Genomic DNA, 25136 nt, shown 5'->3' with positions numbered 1-25136 from the left:
TTTGCAACGTGGAGCTCATCAATAACCCTGACAAGAGAAGTTTTAGTGGAGTGGTGGGAATGAAAACTATCTGGAGAAGTTTTGCTACAAAGGCGAGCACTGAAATGAGATAGCAACTGAACAATGAAATGAGATAGCAACTGGTTCGAAAAGTGGAGTTGAGAGAATTTGGTTTTAGTGTGGGAGAAATAGCAACAGATGTGTTTGCTGGTGGGAATTACTGAATTGAAAGCAGTAACGTGACAGGAGTGGAAGAGAAGAATTTCTGGAGCAAACAAGCAACCTGAAGACTTTGTTTTTGGTAGGGAACTCACAGAAAGAGAAAATGGAGCTGCTTCTATAGGTGTATGGTGAGAACCTTGGGAAGTTCTCTTCAGATTAGTTCAATTTTCTCAATGAAGTAAGATCTCCAACTATAAATGAGTATAGATGTGTTTATCTTTGCACTTTTTTTTCTATTCAGGTTTTTAATTTTCCTGGCTTTGTATATTCATATTTTTTTTTGTCTTTATCCAGTTGACAAACTGAGAAGTCAATGAGCACTCTGGGAATAAGAAAAGAAAGACTTTCAGGCTTTCAAGATGCATCACCATGTATATTGTATCTCTTAATCATGGTATTCTATCTTTATAACCAACATCAAACTTTAATTTGGCACTTCCTAATGCTCATAACAAAGATAAGCTAGTATACACATGTACTTTACACTTTTAAAGTCGAAACACTCTTCAAATAGCTTTTCTAATTAGTTTTCTCTACTGCCCATAATAACTCCATAGGGGGTATCAGTTCTATAGAAGACTTAGAAGGGACAATCATTCATGGAAAGCTTTTAAAGTGTTTACAAATGCCTTTTCCACAAAAGTTTGTCCTTTAATTAGATTTAAAAGTGTATCTGGTCTGGAGTTTCCAAAGAGTGTTACACAGAATTCTTCTTTGGCTTAATTGCCAGAGAAATGCTCCTTAAAAAAAGGTGTTTTGATCATAGATTTTAGAAATGCCTCAAATAATATCTGCTTCCTGGAAATATCCAAAGTAAGTCTGTACATTAAAGACTTCGAGAAGTCTTAGAATAATAAGGAAACTCTCATAATCCAGTGTTTCCCATACCTGACTATGTAATTCTTACTTTCATTGAACACACAGATAACACACTTTGGAAGAAGCTAGTTTACAGCGATTTCTTTTGCAAAATTGTAACATTCCATAAGAAAAGCATTAGGCATATTTAATCTTATATTACTCAATATTCAGGAAAATGAATGTGACTAATACATTATTGCAGCACAGGCTAGCCAATGCCAACTAACATACACCCCTACCTACACAAAGAAAGGAACAGAGATGAATGGATCATAACCCTCTCTGAAAAGCAAAGAAAAATGTTTTTCTCCTATCTTATACATCAGATCTGTGGGCCTATATTCCTGATCCATGTGTCAAGGAATGAGAATCATTATCTAAATGATAAAAATGAGTACAAATAACCAAGTATTATGTAGTAGCAAATACCAGTGTGTTCCATTTCTAATTAAGAAATACGCAATATAGAAAATGCTAAAACTCATTTAAAACAAGAAAATGTTACAGCATTTCAGATGTAACTAAAAGTAAACTTTTAGTTGTAATTAAAAGAAATATCAGCAGAGAATTTTATTTTAATGATTTTCCCTAATATATGTAATGAATCATGTAATGCTTCTTCAAGTGATTGTGTTTAAATAGGAAATGAAGTTTAAAATTTGAATTGTTGAATGGGTTTGCAAAACTCATTTAACCTGTTAATTTTGTGAGTGATAAGTACATAATGTGTCATAATCCAAAACAGACTCCCACGTGGCATCCTTGGGACCTCAGCAGCATAGACTGGGGTGGGGGTGGGGGGGAGAGAAAATGAAAACAATGAAGCTGACAGGACTAAGGCTAAGGGAAATAACATACCTGCAGATTTGACTCCCTACAAGCCAGTAGATAAAAATTCAAACCAGTATTCAAATAAATGAAGAAAACAGGTCTGACAGAGGCCAGCTGGAGCAGAACAGATAAGGGTGGCTGGCAAAGATTTGATCACATAAACGGGCCATGGTAGCAACCATCTTCATGTAAAGAATAGCCTTGATTTTGACAGAAGAGACTTGTACCTCTAATTTAGTGAACACCATTTGGCAAATAATTTCCCTCTTAAAATGCCTGCATAATGATGAATACAAACTATTCAAAGATATTTTGATATGTAGATATTTAATAGGTGTCTGGGCCTGCTTACTACATAAATGACTATATCCTGAATGGTAGACTAGTAAGTCATGGACTTCAATTCTGTACTTCACAAAGGTAAAAAATTATAATGGAATTTTGGAGTCTGTCCTAAATGCCAAGATTCCACAGTATTTAAGGTGAGGTTGGTTCCTAACTCAAACAAAAATGCAACCACCATTTGGGGATACAAAGGGAAGAGCCTAATCCTCTTTAAAAATATCTATCTAATGATAAAGAATACATCATAAAGGAGGTAAAAGTGTTCAAGACCACTGGAATCTTTTTTCAAGTTTTAATATTCAATAGTGTATAGTGCATACAACCTTCCCCTCCATCCTCTCAATCATCTTTAATAGAGCACCTTTTTCTATAGTCATCAACGCTTTAACAGGAGACCCTGAGTTTTAGGGATAGCCCCAGCCCCCTATCCCAGTGCCTGGTCTCAACTAGCCCAAACCAGTCACGGCGGTTATATTCCCCTTGTTCATGACTGGTTTAGGTATGAATATGCAACAGTATGGAATATTTCTGGTCAGTAAGATGGGAAGGAGTTTTTTGAAAGCATTCTAGAACTATGGAAAGCCAGGAACTATGAAGTCCAAATATACTTGAAAAACATGCTTTGATCATCTGAATTACCAAATGTATTTCTTATAAATCACAGTATCACACCTACCTATAAAGAAATATATTTAGCAAGGTTTTCATCTTAGTCTTGATTTCACAAATGTATTTGAACATGATTTCTTTTCACAGCATACTTATTAAAGTTCTATAGATCACCATTCTGAAGAAAAAGCTATTCGCTACTTGGATGGAGTCATAATTGAAACTCTACTAAAAATATCCATGTTAAAAATCCTGTCCAGAAATGTATTCACTATAAATTCTCTTCCAAATGATTTCTATAGAAGTACTCCAATTTGCTGCTATTCTCTCCTAAACCTGCCCAATCAGGCACATCCACACCACTGACAGAAACAAGTCTGTGTAAATTCACCTTCTCAGTGAGGTCTACACTGAACATCCTGTTGAAAATTGCAACACACCCTTGACCTGCTGGACTTCTCAATATCCCTCCCTTGTGCTACATTTTTTCTGTAGAGTTTATCACTTTACATAGTAATTTACTTATTATGATGATTGCCCGTTTCTTTCCACAGAAACATAAGCACCTGCACCCTTTATGAATGATTATGGTGAATAACAATAAATTAGAATGCACAATAAATGACCTAGTATCAAGGAATAAAAAGAATTTTACTTCTACCTTTCTAGATGCTTAGCTGAGATATGCCCCTTCCCCAGGCCACTGTAATAAAACACAGATTAACAGGAGAAAAACAAAGAGAGGCTTAATAACATGTATGCGTCTTGTATACATGAGAGATACCCAGGAGAACAGAGCAATTCTCCTAAAATGCCCAAGCCACCACCTTAAATACTATCTCCAATGAATGACGAAAGAAGGTATTGGGCTGGGTGAGAGCCAGTTTGGGGAGGTTTTCAGGCAAAGCAAACAAGCGAGGTTCTTAAGCAGGTTTAAGTCCAAGCCTTCTCCACTGATAAGGGTTTCTAGAGATTTAGTCATCCCCCTCTTCCTTGTACAGAAGGTAACACCCTTACAAATATAAATTTCCTGTATAAATATAAATCTCTTACAAAAGGGTAACATCTACTTGGTTTTCAGAGTGTTTCCTGTGCCTACATTTAAGAAAATAATAATCAGCACAAAATAACAGTAAGTAGGTGCATTTTATGTGTAAGGGGCACATTTTGGGGATGACAACTCCTGCTCTTCTTCACTAGGCAGTTCCATCATAGGGCAAGGGCTGGAGAGAAGCTGGGGATTGTAACTCTCAGGAGAAATATTTTCCCAGTCCAGGGCAAATTACCTTTGAAACTGAAGTCAGTCAAAGGGAGAAATAAATTGGGAGAAACCTGTTCATTGCCTTCAAGCAGTCATCCACTTCTGCTCGCCTGTGTCTCTCAAACCCAGCTGCAAAAGGAGACCTCTCCAGTCTAGATAAGCCCTCGCTCTCCCCTGTAATTACCTGTTGATAAAAGAGATAGACTACTCTCCACCTCTTGAAAACACCTATTTATATGGAGATGCACTAAGGCCAGTCCAGATATTCTGGAAATATAGCAATTTTACCCACAGGGATGGAGTTTGAGTAACAAAGTTGAGATAGAAGAAGAATCTGAATTTTGAGATGAGAGTCTAAGTAAGGCCTGCATGATAGGGAACATATATGCTGCTCCATCTTCCAATGACTTTGGTTGTATTTGATGTTAAGTATAAATGAAATGTGTATTCATATTGCTTCATCCAGCCTGACATCATTGTCACATGGAAGGAAATGTGAAGTAAGTAGGTTAAGTAAGACAAGGACCTGTGCCTGATTTATTCATGCAAGATTATCTCAGTCTGGTAATACTAAGATTTTAAATTATCTTCTAGTCTATGAAATACATTGCTTTCTGTCAGGGTTGGGTATTGGTATTTCTCTTCCCGGATACTGGTTTTCCTTAAATGTCTGATATTCCTTGGATATCTGTATGTACTTATGAAGGACTATATCAAACTGCACAGGAGAAAACTTCAGAGAAAAGCAGTTTCCTCAGAAGTTATGTATACCTGCATTAGATCTCCTTTTTGATAAGAGCTTTGGTTCTGTCAGTTGTCAGGACATTTCAACCAGCAGGGCCCTGCAGGTGGTCATGCAGGTTTATTGTTCCCTACTGTGATCACGCAGAAGCTATTGTTCCGATGGTAGCTCACAGCCTGCTGGAATTCGCTAGTCAGGCCTGCCTCTGTCAATCCCCTCTGGCTGTGCGTGGCATGTACTCCGCCCAAGTCTTTTCTCCCCAGTTGCCACTAGCGAAACCCACTCTGAGCTCTATTTCTCTGCTTTCCCGCCTGCTCCATACCACACACAAGTTTCAAGTAAGGATGCTGTACTCTGGAAGTGGAGTGCTGCCATTGCATACCAGCACTCTCTCCATCCCCAAGTGAAAATTGACTTCATTTTTGCTCTTCCTTTTGATTGGCACTCCAATACCCTCACTGGCGAGCCTCCCCAGGGATAATCTCTTTGAAAAGTTATTCTTAGTGCTTGTCCTGAAGAAAAAACAGTTTTGCCAATACCAGTTTACCTTAAGGGAAGTCAAAAGGGCAGGGGTTCCCAATGTATAAATGATTGACCTCAGGCAACCTGAATTCTCATAAAACTCTCTCAGAAAAGACTTAAAACTCCTAACACAAAACTGCCTACAGTCACCCATCAAATCAGGAGTAAATTACGCCAATTCTGGAGCACCAAAAGAATCTCACGCCTACTACTATGTGCCCCCAATTTGGGACATGTTCAATCCAGAAAACATGAAATTAGTTCAAGAAAAAGATTAAGTCATTTTTCTTCCCAAAAGGAAAAGATTGATTGATTTCATGTGCTGATTTGTAGTGTAGACATTTCTTAAGTAGTTTTTCATTTTCTACCTATAAAATCTGTACAATAAAGAAAAAAATTTATTTTAAGTTTTAAGTTATTGAGGAAACTTTAATGTTGATTACTGATCTAATTTCCAGTTGCTTACATATCAAACTACTCACACACACACATTTAGATTTAGGTAATCTAAATATCTCTTTTGATATTTGGCTTGTATTTTACATAATTATGATTGTTTCATTTTTCCTTGCAAAAATTATGCCAAAGAGCCAAAAGGGAGGTTAAAAAAAAACAGTGGCTCAAATAAATGTTCAGAATGGGAAAAACAAGGAAAAGAATCAGACCATGGAGAAAAAGGGGAAAGATGCTAATATAAAAATAATCCTTAACATTAATCCTGATTTGAAAATGGCCTTTTTTTCTTCCTCATTTGTTTCTGTTTGACAAGCTACAGATATAGCCTTCAGACCAAAATTCAAAGTATTTTCTAATTATCAAACAAAAGTTGTAAGTATAGAATGGAAGGGTAGGGAGGGATAAAGGCAGGGAAGAAGAAAGGGGGTATTATGATTAGCATGTATAATGTGGGGGGTGGGGGAAAGGGGAGGGCTTTGTAACAGAGAAGACAAGTAGTGATTCTACATCTTACTATGCTGATGGACAGTGACTGTAATGGGGTTTGTTGGGGGGACTTGGGGTAGGGGAGAGCCTAGTAAACATAATGTTCTTCAAAAAAATAAAAATAAAAATAAAATAAAAATAAAAAAAGTTGTAGGTATAACTTCCAAGAAATAACTAAGATATATAAATAAAATAAATTCATTTTTTTCACAATTTTCAAATTAAAGATGATTATAACAAATACAGCTTTATGCAAAGTCTCTGCTTTTTCCTAGCCAGGCCTAAAGAGGAAAAAACCCAATGGCAAGAATACTTGCTCCTAGCAAGCAAATACACGAAAATCATAATTAAAAAATCTTCAAGCTACTAATATTTATGAGGGATGGGGGATGATGAGAGAAACTACCAAATGGCAATGAAACAGGGTCCTATTAGGGTTTTCCGATTAGTCAAAAGTAACTTCTTAATATGGTCTATGATCAATTTACACAACCTATGTCCAGATTTGTAGAATAAATGTTTAACAATGAAGTGACAACAGAGAACACCACATATTGTAAATAGTGTATTTTTCTCACTTACACGCAATGTTGTATGAGACATTCACTAGTTTTAATATGTATCCATAGGATTAATACTCGTAGAGTATAATGTGGAAAAGTGCAGGACTAAAGAAATAAGTCTATCTGGAAAAAAAAGCACATATTTCTTAGGATTTAAAAATATTGCACATAATAAGGTTGCACAGAAATTACTGGCTGTTTTTACAAACAGAATGAGGTATTAGTCAATCTCTAAAGATGAGTGCAAAGAGGAGAAACCACATATAATGACATAAATCCATATGAAGACCTAGAGTACCAACAACTAAGAAAGAAATGTGAAAAGGTGTGTAAAGGAGCTATGACTTCAACACCAGAAAATTATTTACCAGGAACCAAACACATATCACTTGCCAATATTTTCTTAAGTTTTCAACTTTCTTTCAGCCTAAATGGCTATAAGCAACATAATCATTTCCTTTTCTCCAATTCTACTGCAGAAAGGCATAGTTCTCTGGTAAATATTAAACCATACCTTTCTGAAGTTTTCAGTGGAAATTAACCAAGATATTGCTATCCTTTGCTGAATGACTCAATTATAGTTTCACATACATTTAGCAACCCAAGACAGAGATGCTACAGAGCATGCAATTTTAATTTAATAAAGGTTTCACTTCAAAAATTATTCAAATTCACACAACTTAAGTCTACAATGACTTTTAAAGCTTAACCTTAACATATTTATCAGGCAAACTCAATCTTTTCTGGGTAATAAAACTGGCCATTGTTACTAAGCCCAAGGGCAAGCAGAAATAAAAGATCAGTCAGAATTATAATATCTATTTTAAAGAACCTTTCCTAATCAGGGAAATTAATAACTAGCTATTTCTCTACTGACTTTTGCTGAATTTGTTGAAAACAATTTAAGTATATTCAATAGCTATATCAAGTGAAATCATGCACTTGTCAAAAAAGTTCACAGAAAATTGTTTTGCATCAAAGATATTAAAGAGTCAACTAGCTGGGTTTAGTGAGAACAGAAAAAGAATGAGCTACTGTCCTGAACAGTCAGTGTATGTAGTAACCATATTTCCTCTTCTTTGAGTGACAGTCCTGCAGTGCTTGCTAGATCCATGGAATCTATTTTCAGTCTGTACTGTGTGCCGATTGTTAGTGTCAAAACCACTAAAAGAAAACATTTTCTCCATATCTTCAAACATGTCATCGAACAGTCCACCTCCAAAAGAAAACTCCTGGAAATGATGCCTTTGTCTAGTGGAACCATCCTGGCGTGTCTGGAAGTGATTTTCGAAATGCTTCTTAGACCGAGTGTTTTGGTTTTGACCAAAAAAACCAAAGTCTTTAAACAAGTCATCAAAATTGAAGTTAAATGACTGCTCAAAAGGACTTCCACTACCTCTTTGTCCTTTACCATTAGTAAAAGCACTGTGTCCAAGTGTGTCATATTCTTTCCGCCTATTAGCATCTGATAGTGTTTCATATGCTGAAAGAAATAAAAATACTTTAGTATCTGGAGGAAATCTAAATTATATATAACTAAACTTCTTCAAATAAGTGAATTCAACCTTCTATTTTAGAAAAATATTTCACATCACAAGTAGAATCAAAACACTACAAAAACTAAGAATAAAGTTTAATTTTAAGTTACAAAAGGCAGAAACTTTGTCTTGATCACCACATACTATCAGCAGTTAGCACAATGCCACCCCTAGTAAATATCCAATAAATATTTGTTAAACAAGTATTTAAAACACATACGTGGGCCACAATTACAGAGCTATTCTTCACATTACTTGTGTAAAACCATTACTTGTACTGAAGAACTTAATGGTCAAGTATAACCAATTAAGAAGAATTCAGAATTTTCACTTCCTTACCAGTTGAAGAAAATGTTTAACTTAACTCCTAGGTTACCTCCACCCATCATTAACTACCAATGCTCAGAAGGTGCAATTTGTTTTAGAACTAGTCTTGTATCAAAATCTCTTTCATACTTTTCCTTTGAAGGTAAATGTGCCTTTAAAATACAGATCAAGTAAAGAAGAAAAGAAAAAATGGTATTTTAAGAGTCTATTTAAATTTTCTGTATGCTTAATATTTTTATATTTAATTTCTATACTTAGTAAGAACTGTTTCATAAGTTAGTTTTGAGTTTTGGGTACCTAAAATTCCTTCTGACAGAAAACAATAAGCAGCAGCTGTATAAATAATAAAAGAATGAAATAATACATTTTCAACATTTTTAGATCTTTATGCCAATAAAAATATATACTATCATTCATCTGCCCATTTATGAATTAAAGAATCAGTTATAAGAAAATAATCTTGAAAATCTCACTGCATTTAAATGTGGATCCCACTCCCCCTCCTACCTCCATAAAACCCTCAAATATATACACATTTAGCTACCATTCCTTTATTAGTTAGTACCCAAGAGACCTCAGAGGTAGTTATTCATTTACCTTCTGCAATCTCTCTGAATTTTGCTTCAGCATCAGGGCTCTTATTTTTGTCAGGATGATACTTCATGGCCAGCTTGTGAAAGGCTTTCTTGATTTGGCGTTCTGATGCCGATTTTGGCACACCCAAGATATCATAGTAACTTTTTGACGCCAAAATTAATTCTGTTATCATTAAAATGCAAATTGCAAAGATGAAAACTGATTGGGGAGTAGCCATTTCTAATATCCTAAAAAAGAAGAGAAAATAAATTGTATCCATGGAGCTGGTCTTTAAAACACATTTGTTTTAAAAGAAACTCAATGAACTTTTAAGATACAAGGTATACTTAATGCAGCACCAATACGTTAAACATAGAGTATCTTGTACTATTCCCATGAAATTTCATTTTCCTAAATTGGTTGAAACCTTCTTAAAAGCAAATATAATTCAACCAAGTTGTGAAAAATCTTTCTTGGCTTTGCCTTTCCACTTATGCTGTGGTCATATAAAGAGTAGACAATATTCAACAGGACACAAAATTCAACAATTTCATTTCAGCAAGGAAAGCCAAGGACTACTAGAGAACCTCAGTATCACAATACTATTGACAGAGCAACACAACAGAATGTAATCATTTTTTAAAATTAGAAGATCCCAAATATTTAACCAAAAAACATGGGTAAAGACCTTGTTAAAAACTCTTAATAAAAGATTTCTGTTAAGACTGTCAGAAAAATGAACTTTCTGTTTGTTTAGGTAAGTTAAATTTTTATTTTCAAACTTAATTTGTCATTAAAATATTTCTCCGACCTTAAATAAGTTTTAACTTAGAATTCAACTTAGAATTCTTGATAGTATAGATTTAATAACCTGGGATTCAAAAAGAAGTGATCTTTGAACATTGTACCAAAAGAGTCCTTAGTAACCTATAATGACATAAGGCTGACGAAAGACACTATGGTCTGTGGAAACTGCCTGCCTTCCTCTCCTGTGGCCTTTTCCTGAGCGTAATTAGCAGATAGATTATTTCTTTCCAGAGAGTTACTCATAGTCACGGGTACCAAGGATAAAATACAACCTCTCATTTAAGGAACACAAACCAAGCGCGCACTGTTAACACCCCAACGACCGCAGGTTGTTCTCTGGTCAAAGGACGAGTCTAAAACTGACAGGGAGTCGCCTCATCGTTTAGTAAACGTTACTCCAAAGTTTCAGGTTGAATATCTGACCCGTTTTTAGTAGAATGACTTTTGTACTACACTGACTTTCTCATTCCCAAGAGGGTCCCACCGGAAAGCAGCGTGGGCCTTACTCCCCACTGCAGGTGGCCGTTCGGGTTGGAGGTCCAGCTTTCTCCCAAAGGCGACAGACAGTACACACCCTGTCCGTCAAGGCGCCGCCATCGGCGCTATCCGCGCCCGGGTCCAGCTACTGGAAGAGCTGTCGGCGTCGGAGAAAGCCAGCCATACAACCCAAAATATCACACGCATCTTCCCTATTCCCTTCCTCAAAAACATCAGGCAGCCCGAAGCTACCACAGCGGACACCAAGTCCAAGTCATGCCGCAACGACCGGCCAAGGCCACGGGGACGCTCTAACCCCCGCCCTCGCAACCCGGCCTCGTCCCTCGTCCGCACCCGCACACCGCTGCTGTTCCTCCACAGAGCCGAGGGGCTGGCGAGGCTGATGACCGGCTCCACACAGCCACTCAGGTCCGGCCCCTCACCGCGGCCTCCGGCAGCCTGCGCGCGTCCCACTGCGGCTCGGACACTGACCTCCCGCCCCTGCCGCCGCCGCAGACGCCGCGTCCCCTCTCACCCCGCTCCCCACTGGCGAAACGCCGCTGCAGGCGCCGCCACCTCAGAAAAAGACCTACACGAAACGCTTCTCTATTGGCTCCTGCCTCCCCACCTGACCCTGGCGCCTACGCGCACGTGGAAAACTGTTGTCGCCTATCACACGGTGCGTCACTTCCGGCCCCAACTCCCCGAAAATGTGTTACTTAAGCCCGCCGAAGCGGAAGTGAGTCGATGGTGGCGGCGTCTTCCGGTTCGGACCATGCCGGCGCAGGCGCGGTGGCTCTGGCGGCCTGTACCTGCGGTCTCACCTCAGCGAGGAAGGCCCCCTTTGCCTTTCGCCTGCCCGGGTCTGAGGTGACTGCCCCTGAACGATGCCCCGCTATTGCGCAGCAATTTGCTGTAAGAACCGCCGAGGACGAAACAATAAAGATCGGAAGCTGAGTTTTTACCCGTAAGTTGTCGCTGGAGCACACGCGTCAGCCCTTGCCTGAGCCGCGGTCGGGTGACGTTCGGACCCGGGATTTGGCGTGTCTGCGATAAACCTTTCGCTCTCAGTTCTGCAGGCGTGGGCCGTCACTGCGCGGGAGGAGCCCCTAAAGGGTTGATGAACGTAATCTGGTAAAGTTTAGTTTACTGAGAAATGTCCTTCCTGAGCCGAAGACGTGTCGGCTCATGGTGAGGCCCAAGAGCCTCTTCGGGTGTTGATAGCGCAGGCAAGTGAAGCTTGCCTGGTGCCGTGGTTTTTGGAGCTTTTCCCCACCTCACCTGACCTCATTTTTCTGACCGTCAACTACCACTTTAAGGTACACATGCTTTAGACCTGCCAAGAGAGAAGATGCAAAGTTAACTTAAACCTCCTCTGAGTTAGATCGCATAGATGATACCCATTTTCATTTTATCCTGAAGAAACCGAAGACTTTCGGAAAGTAGATAACTAACCTTGAAAGTTTTGTGGCCAAAACATATAACCAGACCCAGAATTGTAACCTGTGTCATACTCAGGCCTCTCTGGATTCTTAATTCGTACAGAGAACAGGGTGTTATTCCGAATTACTAGTGCCACAAAATATTTTCGTGAAACCACAGAAGTACTCATTTTTATCCAGAAGAACAGGGAAACAATAGTGTATAGTAGTTTAGAGTCAGGCTGCAAAGCCAGGCTTAGGAGGTTCAAATCCTAGTTCCACTACTTTGTAGATGAATGACGTGCAACCTGTTTAGACTCTCTATGCCTACGATCTCTCATCTGTAAAGTGGAGATATTAATAGTACCTAACTCATACTTAGTGTATCTAGAGGTAAAACAGCATTTGGCTCTCACTCAGTACGTGCTTAATATATATGAAAGTCAGCATATTTAGAATATTCCATTTATTTTTCTCTTGAACTCTAAAATAATTCATTTAGTTCTAACCTCGTTGTCTTTTACTTTCTTTGAATTTTCTCCCATTTTCTGAAGCCTATTCTGCTTTAGCCCTGAAGCTCTGTGTTCACTAATGACTCAGCTGCTTTTCATTATCTTAACTACTGGAAAAAAACTGATAACCCCGAATAATGCACATATGGCAGTATTTCTAGAATTGTTTCCTCTTGAAGCCAATATACAGAGGTTTCTTGGGGAAAAAATCCAATTTATGGGCAATGGATGGGGGAAATGCTGGTGTATTAATAGCTCAAGTTCTGAGAAGGCTTGTAGCAAATTTAGGATTTAGCCCCATATTTTGCAGGTTTATTTGGCCTTTGATTTTGGGGGTATAACCCCATACTCTCAATTTTTGAAATTAATCTTTGCCTGCATAGTTAATATTTTTAAGGAGGGAAAAATAATGCCAGAGGATGTCAATTTTAAAGACTTCTTTTTCTTAAAATATGAATTTACGAAAACAGAATTTTGAGTTTTTAAAATTCCATGTTTAATGTGCAAATAAAAATTGAGTTAGTTTTATTCCCCTAATAGCACAAAACTTGAAGAATTAAATTTGTTAATGCTACACTATAGCAAACTGTACTATAAATTTATATTGAGAATTTAGTTAATATATACAAATGGTGTCCTGTTTATACTATGAATCTTTTTTTCCTCCCCAACTCATTTAATTAGGTTAGCATAACCTTGATACCAAATCTGGTAAAGACGTTACAAGAAAGGAAGTTACACTTAAGATCAAAGATGCAAAGTCTTATAAAAACAAAGTCCTATGTTTGCTTGCTTATACTATAAGCAAATTGTTATGTAGCCATAAATAAAAAGGCTAATAAATCATGATTGTGTTCACCTTTTTACTGTGATTGTTTTGTTTTTGGGAATTAATAAGAGCGAAACAAAATTATCAGTGAAACAAATGAATCAATATCAAGATACTAAGTCATTTAGGAAACATGTTTTGGGAGATTTATTGGAGGTCTACCTGCTGAGAAAGCCTTGCAGTTCATTTACCAAATAAGGGTAGTTACAAAATGGTTTTATTGTTTGTTCATAACTTAGCATACAGTACCATAAGAAATAATTTTCAAAGAGCACCCTTATACATGGAATTACATTAAAAAACTACTGTAAGAGGTATTCTCATTTTAGATGTAACAGAGAAGGTGTGAACATATTTGTGGCTAGCAGAATTTAGGTACACCAAAAAGAGTATAATACACTCTTGGACTGTGTTCTTGTAAATTCATTGAAAGAAATATTAATTACTGTTAACTGTTGTTTAGTACAGTTTCATCCAAACCTTTTAGACTGGTAGAAAAAAGTCTTCTGTTAAATTCTGCCCTTTGTCCAGTTTTGCCTATAAACCACATTGCAGTATGTTAGCGTCAACTCTAAGCTTATTGTCACTAGTGGAAGAGCATATATAAAGAAAGAGCTGTCTGGCTTTTATCTTTTCTGTTAAATTTGTTTCATATTATAAAACATCTGAGTGTCCTTTTTAACATGTTCTTGTGTCATTTTTCATTGAAGTTAAATTTTAGAGTTCCCAGTGCATTAGTCATAGAAATTTAAAAATCTTGGACTGAGTTACGTATGGGTAGAATTGAGAGTAGTTCTGGTAGAGAGAATGGAATAGTAGTTGTATTCATTGGTATTCATTTTATTGTCAGCTAAATCATTTGCTCAGATTCTCCTAATCTTAAAAATATTAATGTATATAAGAGGCTAATGTTTAATACTCCCATGAATTATAGACAAGAAACCATTTGACTTCTAGTATTAATATGAAATACATTTAAATAGGACTTTTTAGTATGTACAAATCTTTCCTAGTTCTAGCAAACTACGTAAGAAAATGAAAATAAAACATCATCCACAGAAAATGTGAATAGATTTTATCCTTTGTTGGAACACATATATTTTACTTGAAGGAACTCTGAGTTTTGTTTTACCAGCCTTTCTTCTCAAAAGCTTTGGCTACACATCCTATATCTTAGTCCACTACAGAGGTGATACGATAGTAATTGTCATGAAGGTGCACTCACATGGTAGGGATGGTTGCCTTGCTTTGCAGCACTTGATGCATAAGTGACCTATATGTGCAGATCTGGAATCTGGCAGAATTGCAAAAATATAGCAAAGCTTTCCTTTTTTAATTTCAGGTTTCCTCTACATGACAAAGAAAGACTTGAAAAATGGTTAAAGAATATGAAACGAGATTCATGGGTTCCTAGTAAATACCAGTTCCTGTGTAGTGACCATTTTACTCCTGACTCTCTTGACATCAGATGGGGTATTCGATATTTGAAACAGACTGCAATTCCAACAATATTTTCATTGCCTGAAGACAATCAGGTATTGGAGGCAGGGTGTATGGGAGAGGGCAATAATGTGGAGGAAGGTGGTAGTTTGCAGGTGGCACATAATCTGGTAGAGGAGGTGAGAGGGAAAGATAACTGATGGAAAACAGATACTTGAAAAAAAGGAAAATTAATTTATCCTTTAATAAAAGTGTGACAACTTTTTAAAAACTTAAACATCATGAAGCATAATGTAAGGAACAAAAAACAATTCATACATTAATCATTATTAACATAAGTTCATAACCCAAGATTTTTTACTGGCTTTTTGAATGATTTGAAATGTTTCTATCATATGTTGAATATGCTTAATGATTTTTCAGAAACACTAAGTTATATTTGCTATAATTTAGAACATTTTTTTAGCTAAATAAATTTGCTTGGCTAGTATACTGCTCAAACTTATAATTAAATATTCAGTGCTAACTAATAAGAAGATAAACTCAGTAAGGATATCTTTTTTAGAATTTGAAAATATTATTTTCCAGGAAAAAGACCCTTCCAAAAAAAAATCTCAGAAGAAAAAATTAGATGTTGAGAAAAAAGTGTGTCTAAAAGCCAAGTCAGAAGAATCATTTTCATCAAATGAGCCAAAGAAAAATACACTTAACACAGAAGTCCTCCCTGAGAATGCAGAATTACTTGATGCCTCTGCCTTGGTGAGGCCGCCAGTTCCAAAAATAGGAAATATACAAAATAACATAATAACTCTTAATCTAATTAAACAAGATATTGGAAAACTAGAATCTGCCTTGGAAACATCAATTAACCAAGACATAAGTATAAGTGGTTTTCATGCATCTTTTGATAATCTAAATTCTACAACTATTACTTTGACAACTTCCAATTCAGAAGGTATTCATCAGTCTTTGGAAACCCAAGAAGTGCTTGAAATAACTACCAATCATCTTGCTAACCCAAACCTTACAAACAATTCCATGGAAATTAAATCACAGGAAAATCCATTCTTACTGAGCACAATTACTCAAACAGTTGAAGAATTAAATACAAATAAAGAGTCTGTTATTGCCATATTCGTACCCACAGAAAATTCAAAACCTACAATTAATTCTTCAAAGCCTGTGCAAAAAGAAACCATGGGAATGGAAGACATGGACGTTGAAGACTCCTTATATAAGGATGTAGATTATGAGACAGAAGTTTTACAAATTGAACATTCTTACTGCAGACAAGATATAAATAGGGAACATCTTTGGCAGAAAGTCTCTAAACTACATTCAAAGATAACTCTTCTTGAGCTACAAGAGCAACAAACTCTGGGAAGATTGAAGTCTTTGGAAGCTCTTATAAGGCAGATAAAACAGGAAAATTGGCTATCTGAAGAAAATGTCAAGATTATAGAAAACCATTTCACAACGTACGAAGTTACTATGATATAAAGTAAGGAGCTTTTAAAGCAATGACTTCTATATAAGCTTTCATCAGCCAAACCAAATTATATGTAATGTGAACGTTTTCCTGTTATGAAGTTCTCATTTTAACGAAGCTAAGAAAGTATTCTAATGTTATGAACTACATTCTGTTCTTGTAATGCTCATTTTTGAAGAAAACTTAAAAGAGTTGTTGGGCTATAGGAAAAAAGTTTCATTACTTGGTAATTTTCCAAATTAAAGTTAAAATATAGTTAATAAATAATATTAAGTCATAAAGTGAGAGATGCTTTTTATAGATATGGTAAAAAGAACCCAGAATAGAAGTTAAGCTCGGTTATCGGTCTCAGTTACCATTGGCAAATGACTTGGGTAAATGACTTACCATGATTGAGCTTCAATCTTTAATCAAAATAAGGGTAATTAACTATATCTGTAATGTAGTTCGTTTCTTTATAGTTCCTTCCCTTTCTAGTTATTTTAGTAGAACAACTTTTCTATAAGGTAATCTATACTTATGTAATATTAGAAGTTGGCTAGAATTTGGTATTAACTATTGGGATACCCTCAGTATTGAATTGTTGTTTGACCTGTTGGCTGTAGTTAATCTGTAATAAAAGAAAATACTTTTATAATTTTATTACAGTTTTAAAATAAGGAGCCACCCATTAGCCCAATTCTTAGGAGAGTACTTTAAACTCAGTACTTTATATGTGGCAGACCATCACAATACATAGTCATTTAAGCTTCTTAACATCCTGTATTTAAGGTTATAATTTATAAACCAAAAATTTTAATGAGGTTTATTTTTAAAAATATATACTGTTATATTTTAGAAATCATGTTTGTGTCTGTTTAATATGTATAGTCTTTTAAAATGTGTGCTTGTCATTTTTAAATTCCAGAATGATATGTAATACTTAATACTATGTATTCCAACTTAATCATATATTAAGGTTCATAAGCAAGAAGTTACAGATATGTGGTGATGACTTTAGGAACACTAGTAGGAAAGAGAAGTCATGGTGATGTAAATAAAAATACTGCTTATATTCATACAGAGTTAAGAAAAGCACCAAAGTGAAGACAGTGGTAACAACAGAAATGTGAAAAATAGATGATCCCTTAAAATTGGCAGTTAATTAAATATGTTGTTTACATTGTTGAGCACGTTTATGTCAGTCTGATTATTAGTTTTCTCATCTCATCTAGAAAATAATATTACCTATTTTGAAGGATAATTTTGAGAATTCCATAAAGTAACAAAACATATTTTTGGTCCTGTAAAATAGGAGGTGCTCAATAAATTGTTGACTGCACAGCAAATAATATACTAATTGTTTTGTAAATGCTTGGTGATTATTTTTGGCCATGTTTCACTTAGTGTCTTCAGGCTAATAAAATTAATTGGTGTTATATGAAAATGTGTCAGCTATTTATAAAATGTTGATTAGAGGTGTCCTTATTTTGAGCATGGGTGGAAAAACTTAAAATCTTAAATTATGTGCAGATAGTTGGTAGAGTTAACAAAATGTACTTTTTTAAAAGAAATAATATAGATGAAACCTTTATAAGTCATAAAATATTCCAACTCAGTATTTAACTATATATATTTAATTTTCTAGTTGTTTAAAGTTACAGTTTACTCAGGAATCACTTAGACTAGTTGTATTTCTTTAAACTAAATAAATTATAAATATTTAAGATATTTACTTGGCTTGTTTATATTAAGTTGAGAATTTTCCCAACCAGTTAACCTCTGAATATATATTTGGGGTTTCTGGCCAACTTAATTTCTTACCTGGATTATTATAGGAGCCTCTTAGCTAATCTCCTCTACAGTATTTTCAGCCCCCTACTTTCATATCCTGGACTCTGCTGTCAGCTTTTTACCCAAACTATAGATCGAATCTATATTGAATCTACAAACAACTTTATTTTCCTAGTTTAGTAATCTGTAATTTCTAGTACCTACAAAATAAAGCCAAAGTTACCATGATATATCTGATCCTGTTACTCTCTTTATCCTGTGTTCTAGCCACACAAGACTTACAGCATTTCTCAGACATGCTAAATCAGGTGTTTGTTTTCATGTTCTGCTTATTTTCCCTAAATGCAACCAGTCTGTCAAAATTATATTTTGACTTAGGTGGAATTAAAATTTTTTTTTTACCCTCAGTCAAAATTGTTTTCTCTGTTCTTACAAAGCTTTGTTTTATAACCTTAAACAGCATTTACCTTAGAGTTTTTTATATCGTATCTATGGCTATCTCTTTGACTACATTGTAAGCTTTTTGAAAGCAGAATTTGTGTTAATCACTTTTGTTTCTTTGACAATGTAATATGCACTTAATAAATGTCTGGATGAATATCTTGGATTTGCCTGCTTAGAATGTCTTGGCCCTTGTCACTTAAGATCAAGAACCTCCATTATAAAACAGGTCTTTGAGAGCTTGAGAATGATTACTCCCAAGAACTGGAGTTTATTTCTTTACCTTTTTTAATCTGATGGGCTGTGTGACTGCTTTGACCAACAGAATACAGTGAAAATGTTGCAAAATTAGTCCTAAATTGCCCTAGCAGCTTCCAGTTCCTCTTGGAACAGTCCCTTGTAGAATACCAGAAGCCATATAAGAAGTTTGATTACCCTGAGACTGTGCTAGAAAAACCAAAGCTGTAAGAAGAGGCTCTGAAGAATGAGATAACAGACGTGAGTCAAGAAGCCTTTTCTACTCATTTATGTGGTAAAAACTTACCACAGAACCCTGAATGACTTGGTAATTGAAGTCATATACCTCTAGAATTGGAGGAAGGGATGTGAAAACATATTAAACAGTTGGTTTATTAAGCAGCAGCCATCCCACACAGTTTGGTGGGTGTCCCTTTTGTAATCCAGCAGAATATTGTTTATTCTCTAGAGAAGACAAAACAGTGTCTCTAGGAAAAGATAAAAAGCTGGGCAGGGACACCATATGGAGAAGTATTAAATGAAAGTTTACAAACTGAAATGTGAGCTCCAACCTCATCTTACCCCAAAACATCACATAATCAGTTCCCAGAACTCTGGAAGCCAAGCTTACACTCTCCAGTTTTCTGGAGGAAAGAAAATAAGATTTCACACTGGGAGTCCAATTGGTCCATCAAGTCACTCAATAGTGATTTATTTTTCAACCCTCACTGTGCATCAGAATCACTTGGGAAGTTTTAAAATATTTTATTACCTGGTCTCCACTCCTAGAGAATTTGATTCAATTTGTCTGGCATAAAACCTGGACATCTGAAGTTTTATGAATTTTACAAGTGATTGTAGTAAACAGCCCAAGTTGAGAATCATTTCACCATGAAGCTTATGGACAAGGTGCATCCCTGAGTATGGAGTTTTTCATCAACTTTTAAGTGTCCTGTGGACTGTCAGACAATTAAGGGAAACAGTTAATGTTAAAGATAGAATACTTTTGGAGAAAACATTATGTAAGCAGAAGAAAAGGTAGGGGAAAGAACCCAACTATAATGTTCCTAACAAGAGACTTGCATCCCTAAAAACAAAAACTGCCTTTTCAAGAAGTATTATGAAAACATAAAGCTCTAGTAATTTAAAGTGTGACATTAGAAATTAAAAGTTAATAGGAAAGTTAGAAGATTAAAGGTCAAGAACTCTCCCAAAACGTAGAGCCCAAAGACCAAGTAATGGGGAATAAGAGATCCAAATCGAACAAGTTGAGTGCTATGGGCTAAATTGTGTCCCTCGCCCCAATTTCATATGTTGAAGCTCTAACCCCAGTACCCTAGAATAGGACTGTAGTTGGAAATAGCGTCTTTAAAGAACAGATTAAGTTAAGATGAGGCCATTAGGGTGGGCTCTAATCCAATCTGACTGGTGTCTTGTAAGAGCTAATTTCAACACACAAAGAGACAGGGATGCAAGAGCAAGGAGGAAAGATGAGGACAGGAAGGCAGCCATCTGCAAGCTGAGAGGAGAGGCCTCAGGAGACTTCCAGCCTCAGAACAGTAAGAAAATAAATTTCTATTTAAGCCACCAAGTCTGTAGTATTTTGTTATGGAAGCCCTAGTAACTAATATATTGAAGGGGTTTCAATATCTGAATAGTAGGCATTTTAGAGATTGGAAACAGTAAAAGTAGAACAAATAGTAAAGAGTGTAGGAAAAAAGTGACAAAATTTTCTAGAATTGAACATATTTCCAGGTAGAGCCACTGTGCTGAGAACAATAGATAAAAAATGGGTACACAGCAAGGCACATGATTTTTAAAAATCAGAACTTCAGACACAAAAAGAGGATTGTATGGACTTTCAGCAAGGAAAAAAGAAAGGGCCAAGATTAGAAAAGCAACAGTCTTGAATGGCTACACTGGAAGCAAGAAGACAAGGAATCAGTGATCTGAAAACTCTTGAGAAAAAGATCTAATATAGAATACTATATGCAATGTCTCAAAATACTGCCTCCTCGTTATCCTTTCTTAAAGAAACTATTAGAAAATGTATCCTAGGGAAATAAGGCCATAAAAGAAAAATCAAGAGAATGGTTTACCTTCTAGAATTATTTCCCAGATGATACTTTATCATTTACTTGATAAATTAAAAATAGGGAATTCAAATCAAGAAAGAAAGGGAATTTCAAGTAGGTTGTTCAGGGAGTTCTGAACAAGACAGCTGGACTGCAGGCCTAGACAGCCACCAGTCCAAATTGTGGTAGGTCAGAAGGTTCAGGGATGGAGTTCTTCAAGAAGGTGAAAAACTGATAAGAGTAACTAACGTGTTGAGCACCTTCAGAGTAAATTCACATATCTAGGGTATAATTTAGGGTTGAATTAATGATAAGTACAGAGAAAACTATAAAAACAAATCAGAAATATTGACAAAAAATGTCTAAGGTCAAGCTATTATATCTTAGTACATAATTGCAACTGCATAGTGAAAATAACATGAATACAATATAAACACTGATATATTAGGAAGGTGAGAGGTGGTATGGAAAGTAAGCGTGTGTGTGCATGTGCATGCCTGTGTATGTGCCAAGGCCAGGAGCAAGAGCTGGAATGGGAAGCTAATTAAAGAAAGCAAAATGCTCATTGACCATAGTGGGATAGCAAAAGATAATGCCTAAATGCAAAAACTTTAAAATAGTAAATTAAGCATGTTGTTTTAATATAAATAGGTAAACACATTGAAGAATCTGCAAGTATCACTGGAAGAGGTTGACTGGGGAACAAAGTGAAAGAGAACTGCAATTTTTTGTGAGGAGGCTTGTTGAATGCTGGCTTTTAAAGCATGTTTAATAGCTATAGGTTCATTCCTATTCATCCTTCAGCATTGGCCTATTCATTATTTTACCTAGAAAGCCTTCTTTTGCCCTTCCAGATGCCCTCTATAGTCTATTAGTTACCATTACTTACATCTATCATAATACCTATCATCCAGTGTCACTATTGCTTCCTTACATGTTTGCATATACCCCATGTAAGTTTTCATACCCTCAAAGTATAAACTTTTTACAAGCTTCATTGCCCAGCACAAGTCCTAGTACAAAGTAGGAGCTCCATAAATATTTGTCAAATGAACAACTTGACACCAACTAAACCATATTTCAGGTACTACTTTGCTGGGTCGAATTCTGGCTCCACATTGAGAAAGTCACCAGATAAGTTAACCATTTGCAAGCTCCATGTGTGCATTATTGTCCCATTATTCCAGCAGGCTCTGTTAAGTTATTAACTCACATTATAGTGTAAATAAACCTACTTTAAATCTTTCATGGCATGTTGTAAACAGTACCTGCCTAGTAAAGGTGAAGTAACTTTCCTTCCAGAACAGCTTTGTAACCTGGAGTTTGACTATGGGAAGTCTCCAAGAGGGTCACTAACTCCCCTAAAATTCAGTGCAATATTTTGTGTGTATAGGCTGTTTTTGGAAACAGAACCCATAATTTCTATTAGGAAAGAAAGAAAGAACTCCGAAATCTTTAACAGCACTGTTCAGAGTAATAATACCTTACATTTTGCATAGTGCCATTCTCAGGGAATCATAAAATATTTACATATTTTATTCTATAAAAACCCAGAAACAGAGAGATGGAGAAGTTGCTATTCTAGATCTGAATACACATAACCCACCAATTTAGCTATGTGGTTTTTATTTAATCAGGTGTAGAACTAGGACTAAAAGGAAAATCAGCACATATCCATAAGTGGGTTAGGTAAATTCTAAACAGAATTCTTATGAGTTTTAAGCCAATGTTTCATATTTTCTGGAAAATAAATTTAAATGTTCATATTTTAGAGTGGAAGAAAAATTAATTCAGAAATTAAATATTTTTTATTACTGGAAAATACTATTTAAGTTCAATTCACTTGTTTCTTGGTTCCTGAAATAAAATAAAATGAGAAGCAATGGAGCAGGAGGCTATTTTGGAGCTAGCCTAATCTTTATATATATTTTTCAGTGCATGGTTCAGGTTTTCCATTAATAAAAGTGCATTGTGTTTAAATGTGCACCACAGACTAGAATACCATAAATGTGCAATGAGGTTAATATTGAGCTTTCAAATTTGCTTAGTCTGTGAAAATGAGTTCACTGACATGAGACTAGAATGTATCTGAACAATGACTGAAAAAGAAGCCAGTCTGTGTTGAGAATTAGGCTTGGGGTTGATTAATGATTGTGCATTGAGTCCCCTACATAGAATTTTATTGTTGTTAAGAACCATTTGATCAATAAATATGAGAGATGCTCTCTCAAAAAAAATAAAAAAATAAAATTTTCTTTCTTTTCATAAAAAAAAAAAAAGCTAGTCTGTTCAGTGGTGTGATATTAAAATGTGAGTTTTTGAGGGAATGAGTAAGAAAGACTAAAGGACATTCAGATTTTTCAAACAAATTCATTAAAGCACTTGTCTATTCTTCTTTGGAGCATTAATGTTAAAGAAATAATTTGTTTTGCTTTGTTAAGATATTTTTTGGAGGTCTGAAACACCCTTCAGCATATCAACTTTCAGTCCACCTAAAATTTAGTGTAATTAATTTGGGAAATGATAAAATGCAAAAGGAAACAAGTGGTAGATTATAGGAGGGACAAAGAACTAAGATACGTGAAACTGAAAAATGTAGCTTACTTCGGTAATATAATCTAGTCTACCTGGTCAGTAGACAGAAACACGTTACTGGGTATTACCACAGAAATGCATTTATGAAGAAAAGTGCTATAAACAAAGCCTTTTAATGAGGAAAAAAACCAGCAAAGCCCCTTCAAGTTACACTGAAACTAACCTGCTCCTTAGTAATAGCAAAGTGTTGAGGGTAAAGAGACGCTACTACTAAAAATAGAGAATGGAGTACCTGGTTTTAACAAATAATGTTTGGCACAGGAGAAATTGATCCTAAGCTTAGATAAAGTCCCACAAATCTCTCTCTGTCTTCTTTTGCTAATTTGGGCAGAACTGAAACCAAAACTTCATAGGACGGTAGGCCTTCTGTTTCACTAAACCAGTTTAAAGTGGTTTTCTAAGTCGTAACCAGTTTTCTAACTGGTAACTAACACACACATACACACCAGTTAGTTGTTCATTCTTCTGTTTTCACAAACTATTCATATCATTATTATAGCTAGATCATTCTTTGTTGCAACTGCCTCCTTATATATCAGACAGCAAGTTCCTAAGAGGTGGAGATCAAAACTTACACTGTGGGGGAAGAAAAAAATTCCTCTGCTCCTTAGATTCAGTGTCTGGGCCTGTGAAACAAACTGGTAAATGACAGATGAACCAGAGAAAAATTATTAACACGTGAACATGTGCATGGCACATACATGCGGGAGAACTCAGTGATGGGTAACAAAGGGGTGGTCAGAACTTGGGGCTTACGTAACATCTTAAAGAAAAGTGACAAGAAAAAGGAAGAGGAGTTTAGGTACCTAGGGGTGGCAAACTGTAGAAAGGCAAATATAATGGGGAAACTAATGGCCACTTTAGTAAGATTTGTTAGGTAGATTATTACTCTGGTGCTGATAAGGAGTCTAGAGCTGTCTCTGGTGATTAAGAATACTCCTGCCCTTCTTAGTAGAGAAGGAGAGGACACAGAATTTTTTGTGTGTCTGCTTCCTCTCAATTGTTTTCAGCTCAAAAAAATCCTGTCAAAAGTGGCACATTTTGTGGTGGCATACTCTGAATCCCTTCAACAGCTAGTAGGCACTCAATTGTGGGAAAACACGTAACATGCAGTCTCTTGTGGCCTTATTTGTTTGATGGATGGTTGATAAAGTATATTTTATTATGCTTAGATTTAGTTACTTTTAAATACTATAAACACTAACTAAATAGGAATTTTAATTGCTCAATCTCGAAGCCTATTGCTAATTCTGAGCTAGTTTTTTTGTCCTGAAGTATATCTCAAATGTACCTGCTAACAGCAATTAGAGAAACTATGGAAACTAGAATGTCAAAGGAGATGAGAACCTTAGAAAATAAAATACTTAAACAAGCATATAAGAACTTGAAATAGTTTAAAATGTGCATATCACTCTTCAATTTGAGGTCCCACTCAGAAAATTACAAAAGACTTCTCTTTTCAAGTGCAGTATTGTAAAATGATTTTTAAAATAAATTAAATTAAAAAATCTGAAGATCCAATAATACTAAAAGTAACTTACTGGTTACTCTGGCTATTCCTAAATCTTCTGTATGTTGCATTTATCTAAATTCTAAATCAAACATTTTTAAGTCATGCCTTTGATTCTTTTCTAGATAATTACCTTCATCTTGAGTGATTTCTCTCTTGACTTGGATTTTACGAAGTTTAAACTCTACTTA

The 25136-nt window shown here is 35.7% G+C and overlaps 2 protein-coding genes and 1 long non-coding RNA gene across 6 annotated transcripts; 2 read left to right on the top strand and 1 right to left on the bottom strand.

Annotated features, from left to right (window-relative positions):
* The first annotated feature begins 542 nt into the window (after positions 1-542).
* Positions 543-7166, top strand: LOC118918567 (uncharacterized). Its single transcript, XR_005027187.2, has 2 exons — positions 543-6225; positions 6490-7166. It is a non-coding gene; the product is annotated as an uncharacterized LOC118918567 (long non-coding RNA).
* Positions 7167-7514: 348 nt separating this feature from the next.
* On the bottom strand, positions 7515-11241 carry DNAJB9 (DnaJ heat shock protein family (Hsp40) member B9). Of its 4 annotated transcripts, none has more exons than XM_036897522.2 (3): positions 11217-11241; positions 9361-9587; positions 7515-8381 (listed from the first exon to the last, which is right to left on the bottom strand). In XM_036897522.2, exons 2-3 carry the CDS (start codon positions 9575-9577, stop codon positions 7930-7932), a joined length of 669 nt encoding a protein of 222 aa, XP_036753417.1. In that variant the 5' UTR covers positions 9578-9587; positions 11217-11241; the 3' UTR covers positions 7515-7929. The 4 variants fall into 4 exon arrangements, with proteins under 4 accessions (XP_036753417.1, XP_036753416.1, XP_036753415.1 ...); XM_036897521.2 differs by lacking the exon at positions 11217-11241 and adding an exon at positions 10978-11192; XM_036897520.2 differs by lacking the exon at positions 11217-11241 and adding an exon at positions 10986-11192.
* Positions 11242-11358: 117 nt separating this feature from the next.
* Positions 11359-18692, top strand: THAP5 (THAP domain containing 5). Its single transcript, XM_036897517.2, has 3 exons — positions 11359-11590; positions 14728-14920; positions 15414-18692. The coding sequence occupies exons 1-3, from the start codon at positions 11511-11513 to the stop codon at positions 16323-16325; spliced, it is 1185 nt and encodes a 394-aa protein (XP_036753412.1). The 5' UTR covers positions 11359-11510; the 3' UTR covers positions 16326-18692.
* Positions 18693-25136: the final 6444 nt, after the last annotated feature.

Source organism: Manis pentadactyla, chromosome 7 (assembly GCF_030020395.1).
Source record: "Manis pentadactyla isolate mManPen7 chromosome 7, mManPen7.hap1, whole genome shotgun sequence".
In the NCBI taxonomy this organism is placed as follows: domain Eukaryota; kingdom Metazoa; phylum Chordata; class Mammalia; order Pholidota; family Manidae; genus Manis; species Manis pentadactyla.
Note: the sequence above shows the minus strand (reverse complement) of the source record. Positions and strands in the feature narration are given on the sequence as shown.

What these genes read in the sequence shown, in the direction of transcription:
- DNAJB9 (XM_036897522.2), bottom strand. Translation starts at nt 9,577, where the DNA reads ATGGCTACTCCCCAATCAGTTTTCATCTTTGCAATTTGCATTTTAATG. An exon ending in ATTCAGAGAGATTGCAGAAG is followed by an intron (nt 8,382 to 9,360) that starts GTAAATGAATAA and finishes TATTTCTTTCAG; the next exon opens with CATATGAAACACTATCAGAT.
- THAP5 (XM_036897517.2), top strand. Translation starts at nt 11,511, where the DNA reads ATGCCCCGCTATTGCGCAGCAATTTGCTGTAAGAACCGCCGAGGACGA. An exon ending in CGGAAGCTGAGTTTTTACCC is followed by an intron (nt 11,591 to 14,727) that starts GTAAGTTGTCGC and finishes TTTTAATTTCAG; the next exon opens with GTTTCCTCTACATGACAAAG. An exon ending in CATTGCCTGAAGACAATCAG is followed by an intron (nt 14,921 to 15,413) that starts GTATTGGAGGCA and finishes ATTATTTTCCAG; the next exon opens with GAAAAAGACCCTTCCAAAAA.